At 34.6% G+C, this 18,830-nt stretch overlaps 1 protein-coding gene across 1 annotated transcript; it reads right to left on the bottom strand.

The window, feature by feature from the left end:
* Positions 1-9,594: 9,594 nt before the first annotated feature.
* LOC114756026 (protein RAE1-like) lies at positions 9,595-17,163 on the bottom strand. The gene is made up of 11 exons (XM_028944932.1): positions 17,016-17,163; positions 16,786-16,872; positions 16,522-16,599; positions 14,777-14,970; positions 14,206-14,347; positions 12,931-13,011; positions 11,587-11,715; positions 11,256-11,333; positions 10,979-11,050; positions 10,282-10,362; positions 9,595-10,196 (listed from the first exon to the last, which is right to left on the bottom strand). The coding sequence occupies exons 1-11, from the start codon at positions 17,067-17,069 to the stop codon at positions 10,146-10,148; spliced, it is 1,047 nt and encodes a 348-aa protein (XP_028800765.1). The 5' UTR covers positions 17,070-17,163; the 3' UTR covers positions 9,595-10,145.
* Positions 17,164-18,830: the final 1,667 nt, after the last annotated feature.

The raw sequence follows: 18,830 nt of genomic DNA, 5'->3' as shown, positions 1-18,830 counted from the left end.
AATATAAAATAAATATAATAAGAAACATCAAATAATTTATTTAGTCCTTAAAATGATTATCCTCCCAAATTCCTTCACAATTATCATCCCTAACAGCATAGTCATCATCTACCAAATCTAATTCAACCGTTTTAGGTTGAGTAGCTGTGAAAGGCGGGGTTTTATCAAAATTGAACTTTGAGTCACTGTCATCTCCACCAACTCCTTGCCTCTTACCTTATCCAAAGAGCACAATTTTTTCTTTTTTAGATCGGTGACATAAAACACTTGTTTTGCTTGACTTGCTAAAATAAATGACTCATCTCTATATCCAACCTTGTCAAGATTAACTAACACAAATCCAAATTTTTCATCTACTTGCATAGCATTACTATTAACCCACTTACATTTGAAAATGGAAACTTTAAACTTAGTATAACTAACCTTCTATATCTCTTCTATTACTCCATAATAGAATATTAACGTCAACATTGAGTTTTTATCTTTTGAACTTGCAAAATGTATAGTTTTGGCTACTACCATCACCTCACTATTCTACACAATACTCTTATCATCTTGGATTTTTGTGTAAAATGAATAACCATTTATGTTATATCTGTCCCAACACACAACCTCCAAATGAGGCCCTGTAGCTAGTCTTTGTATTGTCTTAAAGAATTCCCATCATTTAAGATTTCTTGCTTGAACTCTGTGAATGACTTGTTATGCTCATTAGCTAGTTGCATATCGTTCTTTTTTGTATTCAAGTTCTTCATCACATTCTTACGAGCATCCAAGTAAAGAAAAACTTCATCTGTGTTGCTTAAAATATACAGATGTGCCTGCATTACAACTTCACATGACATGGACCTCACTATGACACCTCGTGTTCCCTTGCTTTTCCCCTGATTTGGCCAAGATTAAGAAAGTTCAACTACCTTTATCCTATCAAGAGATGCGTTAAAAACTCTATCTCCTCAGCTATATATCTCTTAACAATTGATGCCTTAGACCGAAAAGAATTCTTAGAATACCCGTTTAGGATTTTCATATATCTCTCAAATAGGTATGTCCAACTTAAACACATAGGCCTATAAAGTCTTATCTCTTGTACAAGATGAGCAATCAAATGGACCATAATATCAAAAAATGATGGAGAAAAGTGCATTTCCAATTAGGAGAGGATCACATAACCTTTATTTTCTAATTCATCTAATTCAGTAAGATCAATGACTTTGTTGCAACTAGCATTGAAAACATACAAAGTCTTATAATAGTACTTCTCATATCATTGTTCATAATGCCTCGAATAGCAACTGGAAATAATTATTCATCAACACATGACAATCATGAGACTTCATCTATATTATCTTCAAATCTTGCATGGAAACAAGCTTTCTTAAATCAGAAGAATAACTTTGTGGCACCTTAATGCTATTCAAAATACCATAAAAACTTGTCTTCTCTTCCTTTAATAATATGTGTGCAGCTGGATGAAAATAAGCCCTCTTACCCTCTCTTTTTTTGTGGGTGGAGGAGTTTTGTTATTCTGATTTTGACTAAATCCCGTCTTATATTGATCCTATCCTTAGTCTTTCTATTTATGTGTAAAAGTGTTCCAATAAGGCTCTCACCCACGTTTTTCTTCACATGCATCACATCTAGACTGTCTGATATCAAAACTTCACCAATATGGAAGATCGAAAAAGATATATCTTTTTTTCCATATATTCCTCTCACCAATAGTCTTCTTCTTTTTTACCAAAGTCATATTAACTCCCTCCACCCATTGATAAACTTTTCCTCCAGTTAATAGTATTAGAGCCATTTGATATTCTTGTAAGCCGTTAAATGCCTTCTTCAACGTATATTAAGGGTGTTGCCGACTAAGAAACTTTCTATAACCAAGCTAGACCGTCTTCCTTCTATGTTTGAGTTACATGTAGTGAGTGTCTTCTTTGCATATCGGACATACTCTATGCCCCTTAATGCTGTATCTTGACAAATTTTTATATGCTAGAAAGTCATTTATTGTGGTGAAGATTATGGCACGTAAATTGAAGGTCTCTTGTTTATATATATCAAACATATCAATACCTTCCTCCTATAATTTCTTCAAGTCCATAATAAAAAGTATCAAATACACATCGATACCGTTTTGACTCTTTTAGCCCTAAGATCATCAAAGATAACATGATATACTTTCTTTTCATATATAACCAAGGAGGCAAGTTGTAAATTACCAGGAGAACCAGCCAAGCACTACGTGTTACTAACATTACTATAGGGATTAATTATGTTCGTATAGAGCCCTAGTCAAAGGTTTCTTAGCTCACTACCAGATTAAGAAAATTTTTGATCTATTGCTTTCTATTGAAGAGAATCTACAGGGTGATAAAGTTTTTCATCACATATTTTCTCATCGGAATGCCATCTCAAGTTTTTTTCTTATGTGGCATTAGCAAATAAATGCTTAAACTATAGTATCATTAGAAGATACCATAACATTTTCAAAAGAGGACCTTTGGTCATCTCATTATAATCACCACTACTTTTCTTGACTTTGTATCTTGAAGTGCCATATTTAGGGCACTTATTCAACCCTTCATACTCATTTCCGAACAACATGTAGTTATTAGGGCATGCATGTATTTTCTAATATTCCAAATCCTTCGGACATAAAATTTTCTTTGCCTCATACATTTCTTTTGGAAGAATATCACTCAACAGTTTAAGTAATTTCGTAAAACTAGCATTGGTCCAATCATTTCGTTCCTTCGAGTTCATCAACTTCAACACGATTGTCAACCATCATCTTTATATCTTGGGTACAAAGATGTCTCTAAATCACTACACAAGCTTTCACACGTGGGAGAGAACTGTGCAAAGGACTCAAACCTTATGTCACAAAACATATCCGAAATTTTATCACCAAAGTTATCATTCACAGCTTTCTCCTTCCTAAACAGTATAGTCTTTCTAATTTCATCATGCCATATCCAATTTGTATACCTCAGATTTATCCCATCATAGATAAGATGCTCTCTTATCTCAATAATACTCCACTGACTATTGTTTAAGCATTTGACACAAGGACAACAATACAAGCCATCTCTTTTACTGGGAGTATTTCTTTGAACAAACTCAAGAAACTTTTCAACCCCATTCTCATATTCTTTGCTAATTCTCTTCTCCATCATCTAACTACAATCCATTGTTTTACAAAGTCAATAAGCATAGTTGTACCATCAAACTCAATTCTAACTACTTAATTCAAATTTTCAAATAAATAAAATAATTAAGTGTTAGTCAATAAGTTAAAATTGACTAACACTTAATTACAAATTAAAGGGAATGTCTTTTTTATTTTATAGAAATTTTGACAGAATTTCCTCTTAAATATAACAAATCCCAAATTATTTAAACAATGAAAAAATCAATCAATCAACAAACCAGCAATATAATAAACAAATTGAAGAACTATAACTAACAAAATAAAAGTAACAAATCAATCTCAAACCAATTCAATGAATAAAGATTTCTAAAACAAAAACTTCCGAATCCAAAACGAGAACACAAATGATATCCATTTGTAATGAAATTTTAAACAACACTTTATCATCAATCAAGGTTCATAACCAAAAAAAATTAGCCAAAACACTTAACAAATTATTTATTGGTAAATTCTCAAGTTTATTACAAAAATTTGATAAAAGTTCAAAATAAAATATTAAGAAATTATTTAAAAAATTAAAAAATTAAGAACTAATCAACTTTGAGCATTTAAACATGTTTATCATGCCTTATATAAGAAGTAATTGAGGTTTTCAAACTCCAAATGTCACCAACCAACCCCTCAAGCACGTAAGAAAGTCAACATAAATAATTCAAGACATCTGAAATATAAAACCAATCAACCCATTCGAAATACAATAGATTTCTATTATTAAAACATTCAGGAAACCAAAAAAATGAAAAGAATGAAAAAAGAGGAAATTCACTCAGTGGAGACAATTGCAACGCAAGAAGAAGTAACAGTCGATGGCGAAACACGGTGGAAAGCGACCAAAGTGAAATAGAGGACCAAACACAACGGGAAACATTAGGGATTTATCGGTATTGCAATTTCGATGGTGGGACATAGAGGAACCACGGCACACTGACTATGAAATTGTGAAAAATAGAACACGCAATAGGGTTATTTAAAACTTTTCACGACAATTAATATGATAACCACCATGGAAAGTACTTTTAACAGCAATTATTAATCTCAACTACCATTAAAAGTACTTTTCACGGTGGCTATCTTAATAACCACTATAGAAAGTTAACAGTTATGCATTTTATTTACAAAAATGCCACCGCCTTTTTTGTCACAGTGTCTTTAACTGCCGTTGTTCCTTGATGTTATATCTTTTTTTTGTAATAGTATAGCTTTTTACAAGGCTATATTTGCATATCTTGATTCACTAAATACTGGTTTGAGATATTATTGAAAGAAATAACTAATGGGAGCTTACATGATAAAAGTCTTTGAGACACTTGATGCATCGATGATCAAGATTTAGGAGAAGGGCTCAAGCATGCCAATGCTATTGAGACCAAAATAGTCACATCTCTTGCATCTCTTCGTGATGGTAATGGGAGACATGGGTCTATGATATCTTTTAGCAAAATGCTTTCAATACAAGTCTTTGACAAATATAATATCAAATCTCTAGGTTGTCTTCCTATGATTGTTTCTAATGTTGTTACCCCCAAACTATAAACATCGCATTTTTCAACCACAACTAAAGGTGCATGCAAGCTCTACAATAGATCAAATATTAGAAAAATTATATAATAATCCCAAGTAAGTAATTGTAAAAATAAAATACAACACAACAATAGAAAAAGTAGAGAATCAGAAAGGCTGACCTAGAGCAACATAACTATAAATACCAACTAGAAGAGTTCGATTAGATATATTAGGATCAATGATTCTAGCTGTGTCAAAGTTGGATAGAAAAGCCTTCATCTTTGAGTTCAAAAATATATTACTACTTGTTATGTCTTGATGGATAGTTGGAGGAGCATAGTCAGGATGTACGTAGAACAAAGCATTTGTTATTCCTTTGATGGCATTCACTCTCTTGCTCCAATACAACTCTTTAGCTTCATCATCACTATTCAAGACATAAAAAAGGTTTCCTCTTTCCATGTATTCATCGATGAGAAAATTGCATTGATTATGTAGACAAAATCGATAAAGCTTGACAATGTTGCAATGTCAAATTTCACTTAACATCTTTACTTCATTATAAAAGCTCTTAGCAAAAGATGTCTTTCCATATTCTCTTCTATGAAGGCTTTTCAATGCTATAATTTTGCCACTAGAAAGTTGTGCTCTATAAACGCTTCCATCTACGCTAGTTCCAATAAAATATCCCATGTCAAAATTCTCTGTTCATATGTAATTTTTCCATCATAGTTCTATGTGGAGAACATATTTCCATTTTTTGTTTCTCTTGTCTCAATTTTAGATTTCCCATTCTTTTTCAAAGATTCAAATAAGATGAAACCTACCACAAATATAATGATAAGAAAAACTGCCAAAGGAATAATGAATTTCAACAATGACTTTGGACCTCTAGAAGAATCAGGCATCTTCTCTAAACCAAGTAATTTTTTATTACCATATAAAATGTCATGAGGAAAAGAGCTATAAACTTCATTTGGGAAATAGCCACTGAGAAGATAGTATGACAAATTGATATGGTGTAGCCTACCAAGTTCTCTATGTATACTTGTTCGCCGATTAGCTTAATCGTAAACGGACGGGTCGCAAGTAATATAAAAAGTATCGTTCCCTCAGAGACTAAAGCTAGATGAGTTAAAAATCATAATTGTGTTCTTGATCAAGTTAAGTGAAACAAAAGTTGTAAAGAGTTTGTAAAATAAAAATAGGAAAACAATGATTTAAATCAATCTGAAATCAACTTGACTTCAAGACAAATAAGGGACTAGGGTTATTTTTTACTAAAATACTTCATAAAACCTAATTAGTCACTTCTCAAGTAGTAGTTAACAATAAGTTCAGTTAGCCAGGGTTCGCAGAATTGATTAAGCTTTCTCAAGTCAAAACCAAATTGTTGCAATCTCAATAAAACATAGCAATCTCTTACATTTGTTTGAAAAGATTGCACTTTGAAAATCAAAATCCCTTTTTAGCTATGCTAGGTTAATAGATATATCTCTATTCTATCAATAAACCTTCCATTCACTAAGATAAATTTCTAGACTAGCATGTTTTTAACAAAGTTCACAGATTAATTTAACTTTCTCAAGCTTCAACCAATCAACAAAACAATCCAAATGATGGCCAGTTATAAGGAAGCATTAAGTTCAAGGTAAAAACAACAAAACATTATCATTAACATTAAAGAGAGAGTTGAACCAAGTCTTAATCCATATAATAGATCAAAATAACCCTAGAAAAACTGCTTTAGCTATACATTTTTAGTAAAAAGCCACAACTATAACAATAGTTACTAGCCATTACAGAAACAAGGGGAAGCGAAGAAGAAAAACTGAAGGAAAAGCTCTGAATCTCTTGTAGCTTCGAGCCTAAAGATCCCAAGCTTCAAAACCTCCAAACCCTAGCAGAGCCAGCCTCCAAAAAAGCCCTAAAGTTGAAGTGTATCCAGAAAACACCAGTCCCTCGAAGTATATACCCTAATTTTCAAGTTACAACACAAAACACACAGCTACGAGGGGTCAAATGCTGTGGCGGATTTAGTCATCCGCCACAGCAAATTACACAAAATGGGTTTCCTGGATCAGTCTTGGCGCCATGACACATGTGAGCAAAGGCCATGACGGATCACACTGAATGGTGACTTCTTTGAGACAGCTTGGGCACAATGGCGGATATGGTCAGGATCCATGGTGTCTCATATAGAATTACATTCCTTCCTCTCTGCTAAAGCCGCCATGGCGATTGTCTCCATGCGCCGCAGCGATTGGTCCTTTTTTAACTCCTCTACTTCTAATCTCTCTTCCTTGCTCACTTCGGGCCTTTTCCTACACAATTGACGTCCAAACCATATAAAAAAGCACTAAAACAAGTTGAATAAGTAGAAATTTCGAGAGGTTATCAATACTACCAGAGATATTGTAGCTCAAGTCAATGCTACAATTTGGTGGAACACTGCATGTACTAAATGGTAATATTCCATTGAATTTGTTGTGACTAAAGTCACCACCGAAAATCAAAACGGCTCAAAAAGTAGGGCACATTACCACTTAATTGATTGTGAGAAGCATCAAAGCATTGTAAATTTGTCAAATTGAAAATCGGCAAAGAGATATCATCTGCAGTGAATAAATCTGAGTACAAATATATTTTCCTAAGATTATTCATAAAACTCAAATTTAGAGGAATGAGTCTAACTACGTGTACTCAAAGTAATGGTGGAGGGTAGCATACCTGCAAAATTGTTGTGAGACAAGTCTAAATACATGAGATAATGAAGAGCTCTGATATGAATTGGAATAATATCTGTCTCACAATTTTATGAAGAATCAAATCTAGTAGTTTTTGTAATGCAATGAATAAATTTGTGCACAAATATATGTCTTTGATATTTGTCGTATAACTCAAAGCTGAAGAAATGGCCCCGTTCCACGAAGATTTAAATATTCTAGTTTTGGAAATGCAGTGAGGTTGAAATTTGCTAACCGTGGTTCTTGTGAATGGATTATTGGCTGACCAATTGAAATTACATTTCCAAAGAGATTGCAAGATATGCCATGCTAGAGCCACTCTTGCTGATGTTCCACCATTTGGTCTAAAGGAGTGCATGCTTCTCCTCATCTGTCATGGCAATAGGAACGAAATTTAGTGATTTAGTGATGAAGTTTGCAAATTTCATCACGAAAAGTCACCAATAATTGATTAGCGCTGGAATTCCGTCTTTAAACTAATTGGTGACAAAGATTGTCATTCGTTCACTGTTTTCTGTAGTTCTTGTTATTTATTCTTGAAGTTAATTTACAGAGCGTTCGATATTATTTTCTTTCGTATCATAAAGCTTAGGAATGACTTCCTAATATTATAGCTTCTTATTTTCAAATACCCAAAACATGCTCAAAGAATTTTTAATCCTTTAAGCATGTCTTCAATTATTATTTCTTAATGTTTTAGTTTGGATAAAGATGAGAGGTTACTCACTTGAAATAATATTGTTATGAGACAAGTTCAAATAGAAAAAATGAAAATCTCCCATTTGGGTTGGAATGTAACTTGTCAAAAGACATTGCTTTGAGTTGTAAATGCATTCTACATAATTTTGTTATCAAAGTAAAAATTCAGGGTAGCAAGAGTGGAAGAGAACGAACCTGTAAGATTGTTATGAAACAAGTTCATGTAATTAAGATACTGAAGTGCCCCTATCTACACAGGAATGGTATCCATCAATAACACACTGTTAAGTTATTCATTTTCAAAATTGAGTGAATTCGGAAGGTTTATAACTCACCCCTAGGATTGTTATGGGACAAGTCCATATGCCTGAGATAATAAAGAGTTCCTATCTGATTTGGAATGCTACTTCTCAGACCCTTTCCTTTGAGCATTAAATATTGTATGTTGGGAAATGCAATGAGGTTGAGACCTGCTAGCCGAGGATGCTGTGCGATGATCCTGAGTTGATTCATCTCAATCATGCTTCCAAAGCCATTACAATGTATGCCTTTCCAATCAAGGCTCTGAGAAGTTGTGAGCAATATTGCTAAGATTCCACCACTGGGTCTGAAGCAGAGCACGTTTCTCTTCCATCATATTAGCTGCAGCTACACCATTAGGTCGGAAGCAGGTTATAGCAAAGCATAATAAAAATACAACTACCCCACCCATAGCAATATTGCAATCACAAAAGCTTATCACAGCTTTTCAAGTATTGTATACACGCTCTTTATAGGCTTCTTCCAGTAACTTTTAATAATTAATATTTCAAAGTTCTGAATTATTAATAACGTGAAAGATGGGATAATTGGTATACATACTATTGGAGAATTCCATTCTTACTAATTAATGGAAGGTTGGTAATTAAACAACAAAATAAAAACTGGGCTCACGCTTGTTCCTCTTTTCTTTTTCTTTTTTTCCTACTTTTACGAACCTCACGAACCAGTTCAGAAAGTTCCATGGTTAATGATCAAAGCCTTTCTTGTATGGATTCCTGATTTGAGTACCCTACACGTGAGCTAAGAACATGAGAGTAATATTTTCAATAAAAATCACAAGTTAGAGAAATTTAATTAATTAATTAGTAAGATCTATAGTTAGTTAAGAATATTATATGAAAAAAGTTAATATTTTAAATATAAAATTAGGATTAAAGGGAGGAGAACTTTCAAGTGACATCTAAAGACACATGCCAAACAACTGGAAATGACCACGGTCCATGGTCAAGTCTTCACCCCTGCTCCCTCTTTTTAAGTCCAGTGCGCATAGATAAAAGAAGGAAATTAAATAAAAATTAATTCACCAAATCGAACAGGCTCGTTGACTCTATCTCTCTCTCTCTCTCTCTCTCTGATATTTGTGATAAGTTGAAAGCTGGACGAATAAAATGTGAAGCCTACGCAACCGCTGAAGGACAAGATTTATTGTAATATACGGGGCAAACCAATTCTGATAAATCACTTGTGAACATTCATACCCATCATAACTAGAGATTGCTTGCCTAAATCCCTCATACCACTAACTAAACTATAAATGAAATGATATATACACAACTTAAAGCGTCAAATGTGTTGCAACTCAGCAATCCCTATGTAAAAGTAATCACAGCCTACTTACAAATGCCTTCCGCTCATCCCTCATCATAAAACTACCAAACCACCAACCAATACGATTTGGATCCTCCCATAGTAACATTATGATGATGTGCTTTGTGGAGAAAAATAAATAAAATATCGTGCGTTCTCTGGTCATAAGTGCACCTATTTTTCTGTTCACATGACCATCATATCATGTGAGGGGATCCAAACCTTAGTAATATACATCAGATCTGGAACAGAGAATGAAAACAGTACACAGAATGTCAAGACCATGCCCCACATTCGACACCAGTATAAAACATCTATGTGCGCAGAAGAGTAATACAAAGCTAGGATAGTCTCTACTTTCTCCCAGTTGTTCCAAGTCGAGGTTTGCCCTTAACCTCAGATTCCTGCATTGCAGAAGCATATCATATTCGCATGTTGCCAAAAAAGCTGTTAAAGAACATTTATTTTTACAAACAAATCACTGAATACCTGTGGCAAATGCAGGAAGATGTAAGTCTTTGCTGTCGCAGGATTATGATTTTCAGCCCCTTTACTCCAGTCATAGCAGACCTATAGACAGAAACATGGACAATCATTCACACACAGGTCTAACGACATTCTCTCAGATTTTCTTTTGGGTACTTTTTCATAATTTCTGTTTCACAAGATAAGTCAGCAATAGCAAAACTTGTGAGAACTACGCAAATGCATAATTTTTCAATCATAGCAAAACAGGGTTATATACACATCACTTACAGCTTCTTATAGCACTTATCCAATTTCTCATATAATATATATATATATATATAAAATAAATTGTCTTGCTTACATGACATTGACAGAAAAGTTCACTATGAAGAGCCATCAATTAAGTCTCATTTCTTGCGATCTTTTTGCATGCCTACATTTTTTCAGTAAAATACCTACATGTTTCTACTTCTTTTCTATCTTAATTCCAATATTCCAGACGATTCTCTAGCATTTTAGCATCCCCTCAAGCATACTCTGTGCAGAGGAGATTTTCACGGCACTCTCATTACTAATTGATTTCTTTCTTTTTTTTTTCTTTTTTTTTAAGGGGGGTGAGATGGTATATAAATCAAAGATTCTCAACTTCGTGTGACACGAAAGAGGATGCCAAAATTTATTTCATAGAGCTGCAAACGTGCGCAGAAACAGGATATACCGAGTAAGCAAAGATTGAACCATCATTGTTGAAGGTGCTGCAAGGAATAGGTTGACTGCACCTTAGCATGGCCTGAAATTAGAAAAGCCTGCATTAAAATCAGAAAAGCATCTACAAAACTCGATTAAACCAAAAAGAGTAGAATTAAAGATTATGCTGAAGACTGGAGGAGAGGATGCAAAGACCAATAGATTTCCGCTATTATATCTATATGCAGGAATTGCATTTGATTATGGGAAGAATGTTCACTAATTGAAAATGAAGGCATCGGAAGAACCTTAAGTCTCTGTTTACTATCCTTGTCCCAAAAGTTAAAAGCACCATCAGAACCCGCAGTTGCAAATGTGTGATGTACCTGTAACAAATAATAATACATTCATAATGCTAAAGCTTAAGATGGATAAACTTTATTACTGATATCTAGCATGTCTATTACTGGTTGAAGTGTTGGCCTTATAAGTGGACAAAAATTTTGGGAAGAAGTTTGAAAAGAAAAAAAGAATAGATTCACCATTTAAAGGACTCAAAGGACAATTCAGCATGCATATTGTTTATTGAAAATCAATTTAGAAGTAAAACAAAGGAACTGATGGAAAGCAAAATCTTACAGGATGGAAATTCAAAGAGTTGACTGAGTATATCTCATTGCCCTCTCTGTGGCATTTGAAAGTAAAATTTTTACTCTGTTGGCTATCATCCAAATGATGCACCCCAACTCTCCCTTCGATCGATCCAACCTACAATGACCATATCATCAAATTCAAGTTCAGTCTCAATGAATCGACTCTTATAAGATTATAATTACGAAGGAAATAAAATCCAGAAAATATAGATCTGTAGAAATCACCCTCATATATTGGAGATTACAGTACATCTTAAGATTCATGGGGTGCTTCCTAGGATGGACTAACACACAAGACACAAGATATAAGACGAACAACTTTCAAGCTTTTGTCAAAAGATGGAAACTAGAGGAAGAAAATAAATTATATGCCCCCTTCCAGTGCAGAAGTGGAGGTATACAAATATGGATAAAAAATATTTCTCTAGATTACTATTTATATAAAGTGTTTCCTCTTTGGGTAAATGAACATCTTGTTTTGGCTTAAAGCCATGACGTTTTTCATCTATTCACACCTCAATTGGTACACACTTAGGCGGACGAGATCTAGTTTCAGTAGTTCTCAACACTCACTTGTCTAGAAATCATAGAATTCATCTTACGTCAGCATTTGAACAGAAAAATCATAGGGTTTTCAGCTTTTGTAAAAGAATTTTCTTTGTTGAAGTCCCCACCATTTGGCTAAATTGCCACAATCACCATGATATCCCAAAGTAGGCATAATACCAGCTAAAAAATACCACTCTTCAACTGATCTAGGCTAACTCAATGTTTTGAAAAAGCAATATGCAAATCAGTTATGAATAGTATGACGGTGTAAAAACCGCAATTACAATGAAACCAATCGAAAACAGTAACCTAGACAACTTGCAAGTACAGGAGATGAGAATAAACTCATTATGCAAACGTAGAAATAATTCCTCAATAACCATTTAAGGCCAAGAGGCAACTGGTATATAGCAACTTCTAACGAACATTCTTAACGAAGATGAGGAAGACGAGGGATAAAACCAGGCAAACCATGGTGTGATCACAACCACAATTGGTGTTGGGATGTCAATGGATAGTTGCCTTACTTAGGATACACAACTCTGATTTATCAACTGGCTTTTATGTCTTAATGCCTAGTATTGATATTTAATCCACCTTTCGGACCCTGTCCTCTGGTTCGTGGCTGCCTCTATTTTTTTTTGAAAAAATGCATGAAATATTTAAGAAACAAGAGTTTTTCAATAGATACTGAAAAGGAAAACAGGAAAAGAGAATTAAAAATAAGCCCTCCAAGATATTGAAACTTGAAAGGAGCCACAAAAATGCATAAGAAGCTTACCAAGAAACCTTGTTGATCAGGAAATGCAGCAAGGCACCTTGTCTGATACTTCAAGGGTGAAATAATTTTCTTGAATTCAACCTGTTGCAAATAAACAGATGGTCGATTATAAGGGGCATTTACCATAAATAACTTGATGTATTTGGGGACAAAAAGAAACAACCAGTTACAAGAGTGTGTTTCTTAGCTATACTACACGGCACACTCATGCCCACCAGGAAACATCAAGCAGAACACTAAACATCAACAGACTGGGATTTTTGGAGATGTCAAGCTTTGTAAGTTGAGAATCTGTTAAGCTTTTCAGAAAGGTATTATGCTATGAAGGCTTTACTTTCAAGTCCCCATCTCCTTGAAGTGGCTGAATTACAAACTACAGAGGCAAACTGGTCAACGTACTTTACAAACAAAACAGACGATTAATGAAGATTTGTTATCCTATTTATTCAAGTCTTGAAATTAAGAGATACCAATCTCAATTCAGGGCAAATTAGTCAATAAACAACCTAATGGCCATACTGGCCGTATTCGTTAGGGGATAATAAACCCAAGTGTTAATTATACACCAAAGGGACATCAGATATTTGCAGGAAATGTTGTTATATGCAGTAAGAAGCTTTATAAAAATTTTTGAGGTTTCAATTCCTACTTCATTTTTTCAATAGAAACTTCAGGAGTAAGCCCTTCTATGAGTTGCTATCAAAATTTTATTGCCAACCAGAAGACAGAGGTTGGAGCAATACCATGACGTCTATCAAACAAAGGAAGAACTGCACATCTTCAACAGCTCCCCACCCTTGGGACAACCAACTCATTTGTTTAACAAATCAGGGATGTAACTAGCAGAGAAACAAGTTTGTCCATACTTGAGTTTTGGGAGTTAATTATAGGCTTTTTATGCAAGATGAAGAAGGGAAACTCTTCGTGAAGATGTATTTCATCTTTAAATTGATGCATCTTGACATAAAGAAATGGTTATACAGTCAAATATAAGTCTGCAGGACAGATATGCATGATCTGTGGGGCCTCACGGCCTATTTAACAGATATTCATTACTGATGTAGAGAGATCAGAGCAGAGAGCTTTTATTCTATTCTTTTATGTCTTTTTTTCATGTCATCATTTTCTTCTCTTCTATTCATTCAAACTATTTCTCATGCTCACGATTTCCATCTCTTCTCAATAAATCCGCATAACAACTTCCTATCTAGTATGACCTTTATACAGTCTCATCATCATGGAGAAAATACACAAGAGAAGATAAGTACAAAATACCTGAGGATTTTGCAAGTTGTAAACGATTAGATTTCTATCAGCAGTGCCAACAACCATCAGAGGATGTCTCACTGTCATTGCATAACATCGTTCTGGGAGTTGTTGTGTGTGCACTGGATTTGGCTGCCTAGTATCCCAGTACCTGGTAAAAGCCAGGAAAATTGCTCAGGTGGAAATCATAGCTGCACAAGATCATGCATAACAATGAAGAGCTAGAAGTCAAACAACAATTATGGACAAGACCAACCATGGAATAGATACGGATAATAAATTTGCAACTAATGATATATAAACAAGAAGTTGTGAAACGTTCAATGACAGTAATAACTGCCATATTGATGATCGGCATATCTGACTTTGATGACATTATTACCATGCAGATGATAAATAAAAGTAGGATAGGAAAAGGGTTTTAGGTGCTCAAAATGTAGAAACATGCACCACAGTCTGTAATCCAAAATGGTAAATACTGCTATAAGAGGTAGACTACGTAATGTGAAACTACTATCTGGGGAAACAAAAAGGAAACACACACGCACATGGAATGGAATAGAGAATAATAATGCCTTACTTCATGGTCTTATCCCAGCTTCCAGTTACTAACAAGCTCATCTCAGGAATCCAAGCTACTTCCTTGATTGGCGCATCATGCATAGCAACAGTCATTGGTTGGCCTCCAGACAACAGAGGCCACATCTTCACTTGCTTATCACAACCACCAGAGAAGACAGTTGTACCATCATCCTTCCAAGTTGAACATAAAACCTATGCATGACGATATACATTATGACCCGTATAGACTACAATAATAGCTTAATGTTTAAGGAGAAGAAAATAAGAAAGACCATAAGAATGAAGAATAAAGACCGGAACATCTAAAGTGATGCTCAGCATCATAATAGACACCCTGGCATCTCTACGGATGCTTTCACTGTACATATTGCTCCTTGATAACTCAAGATAAGTTGCACTATGCTTATTGATTGTGCATACTGAAGAAACAATTGCGCTTCTCTCTCTTTTTTTTTTTTTTTTTGGGGGGGGGGGGGGGAGGGGTCTACAGAATCATTTATTATAACAAAAAAAATCATCACCCCACAAAAATTGCACATGAAAGACCTAACTAACTACCCAATTTAAGTGAGTGAGGACCATTAGCATCCTAGCCATTAGCGCATTACAGCAGTGTTCTAGTCAATGCTATTGAGTCTTACATGGAAGTGATAATTGTTGAAATTAAAAAACATAAACTTCCGGTGCAGATAATAACGAGTAAATATGACTGGAATGGTGAATCCCACCAAAGCATGCGAACTAAGAATGCATCACACTTCTGGCAAAGCCTGGCGGCTGTAATAGAAGATATGAACCTGGGAGTCCAGTGGGAAGTAGGCAATGGTGAACAAATCAGATTTTGGGAGGACCACTGGGTGGGAGATCTTGGCCCCCACGACATTTAGCCTACAAACCTATACAAGAAGCGGAACAGCGGAAGAAGCTACTTGATTTTGTAACTGCTGATGGGAGATGGAATTGGCAGGAACTTTCTGAGCATCTTCACAGAATATTTTAAACTAAATTTCAGAGCTTCATCCCCCGAACCCAATGAAAGGATAGGACAGTAGCTACTGGAGGTTAACCCACCAGCATGAGTTCAACCTTGGATCAGCTTACCATCTGGTTATGGAGAATGAATGGGACGAAGAAAACCCAATTTGGAATTAGCATGGAAATGGCCAGGAATACAGAGAGTAAGATCTTTCCTTTGGTTAGCCTTAAGGAACAAACTCCTAACCAATGCTGAACGCTGCCGAAGACACATGACCCAAAGCACTCAATGTGAATGCTATGGAAACGTCGTTGAGGAATTAGACATGTTTTAAGGAGCTGTCATTGGACTCAGTCCTGCTGGAGCCTTGTAGTTCCTAAACATCATCTCTTGTATTTCCCAAGTATACCCTTCGAAAGGTGCATGCTGAAGAACCTGGACGCGAGGAAGAACAACCCAAATTGGTGCGTGATGTTTGGCCTTCTCTGCTGGAAGCTCTGGAACGCCCGCCATAGAAGACTCTTCAGCCAAGAAGAAACCCAGCCTCGGACTGGTTAATGAAGCCCTTTCTTTGACTGATCAAATTATAAGAGTTGCTGAGTTTCGCAAGCAACTAACTATGTAATCTTTAAGTTGTTTTCCTTTTTTCTAAAGACCCCTCTGTAATCATTTGTTTAATAAAATCTCTTTTCAGTCAAAAAAAAAAAAAAAAAAAAATTCCAAACTATACGGTAGTAATGATCAAATCGAAGTGAACAAAATTTTACCGGCTGATCATGTGATATAGATGCCTTGGGCACACTGGCAACATTTACCCCATTCCGTGCTATCTCCCAACATCGAACCTGTGAGGAAGTAAGGAATTTGTTATGGCCTTATGAAACAGAAATTTTCTAGCATCATTACGTTACCAAATAATATCTTCTCCCCTTGAAACTCAAAGCAAAATCTTCCAAGATGCAGTGGAAGCCACTCAATAAAAGCTCAGGAAAATTACAAGTAACTAATCAAGCCAAGAGGTTGGGGGCAACCTGGTTGTCCCATGAAGTGGCTACGAGAAAGTTGGCTTTGGGACTGAAGCTAAGACTCGAAACAGAATCACTAGGAGGCTGAGTCACCTGAAAAATTGGCAAATCAAGAAACAAAAACATGCATTATACAACATTATACAAGACTCGGAGATTATCAGAGACAACCCGACAGAGCAAAGACCAAGCGTTGAAAGCAGCAATAAACAGTGAAATAGCGTGAATTCGAATACCTCAAAGGACTTATTGGGGTTTGGATTTGTAGCAGTCGCAAAGAAGTTCGACATTGAGCATCCGATTTAGATAAATTCGCTCAGCTTCCACAGACAAAATCTTGGTCAGAGAAAGAAATCGCTATTTGCATCTTGGACTCCGTGGACAGAGAGCGAAGAAGCTTGTAGCGTTGTTTGTGTGCGCCCACATATATATATGGGCCAGCTCAGCCTACAGCGTTAGCAAGACGCTTTTTATTTTTTATTTTTTGTGCCTATATATATTTATGGGCCAACCCGGCCGATAGCGTTCGAACGAGGCTTTTGTTTTTTAAATCTACGCGCTGGTATTTGGGCTACTTAGTTTTTATTATGTAAAAATAGACGGAGACGATCTGATGACGCGTGCGATCAATAATATGCGTATATTGGTCAACGTAATATATATTTATATAATAAATAAAAATATATTTATTTTATTAATTAAGAAAAATAATTATTTTGAAATTTGATTAAAAAAATAATTCTATTAACAATCAATGCATATTGAATTTAGTAAGATCAAGTTTTTAATTCTTTGACATAGTTTAGAAATAAAATATTTTTAGAGTGAATGATTTCAGCTTATGGACTTATACACAGTGATTATTTATCAGTGTTGTTAAAATAAATCCTTAATTTAATTCACATGCCTCAGAAAATTCGTCGATTAATCAGAAAATGAGTTAAATTTCGGTTAATTTTAAAATTGTTAACATTTTTAATAGTTTGGAAACTTTATTCATATCTTTCTCATGATTGAGTTATTTTTCATATTATATTTGTTTTAATATATTCTTGTGCGATATATACAGTAAATATGAAAATAATGCACCTAAAGAAGGAAATAGCCTGTAGGAATAAATACAGGTATGCAAGATAAGGTTTTAAAATTCAATAACCCATAAACTAATGGATTAATTGTGAAATTTTTCGATAGAAGTAAAAGGCAATAATATTCAAGAAGAGTTTGGTCCTTTAATTATTTATTATATATTTTTTCATATGTTCATCTTTTAGCTAAAGTTAAGATTTTTTTTTAAGTCACTTTAATCTTTTTGGACTGACTTTTCATTTTGATCTATATATTGTTTCACTACACGTAACTTTTGATATTGAAACTTAAATTACTATGCATATTTACTGATTTTGGTTGCATGCGATTTTCATTTCTTTTTTCCCGCAAAAATAAAAGATTGCCCGCCGTTTAACATTGACACGCTCTTTGTCTCCTCCCGTGAGTCCAAAATTGAGACCCGTTTTCGGCTTCAAATTCTCAACTGCGTTCTATTTTACCCCAAAGATACTCATCAGTCATGGATTTTTCTTGTGCAAGTCCGGGTATCATCAAATTATTTTACATTTTGAAATTAATTTCTATCGAGTCAATAGCATTAAGATTAAAATCCTTACAACAAGTATACTTTCTGAAATTTAAACTTATGTTTTATTATTTATAGGGAGTAAGACTGCTTACCATTTTAATCAACAGCTTGTTTATATCTCTTATGCATCTTATTTGCATTTTCTGTGTGTTACTCACTTTGTGTTTACCATTCACATGATGATGATGAAGATAATGGTGGTGTTTATGGCAAGCTGCCCTAATCACAAGACCATCCGCCACCCTTAAATGAGATTTATAAATTTAAATCTGACATTAACATATCTGTGTGTATTTAAATATATAAGAACCAAAAAAAAAACATGATCATAATGATGATGATAAGTCACAATTACATGCCTCATATGGTTATGCGTGTTAAAATAGTTGCTTAAATTGTTCTTTCACATAAA

Source organism: Neltuma alba, unplaced genomic scaffold (genome assembly GCF_004799145.2).
Source record: "Neltuma alba isolate B1F8T4 unplaced genomic scaffold, ASM479914v2 tig00010370_pilon, whole genome shotgun sequence".
Lineage (NCBI taxonomy): Eukaryota > Viridiplantae > Streptophyta > Magnoliopsida > Fabales > Fabaceae > Neltuma > Neltuma alba.
The sequence above is the reverse complement of the archived record's forward strand: the minus strand, read 5'-3'. Positions and strand labels throughout refer to the sequence as shown.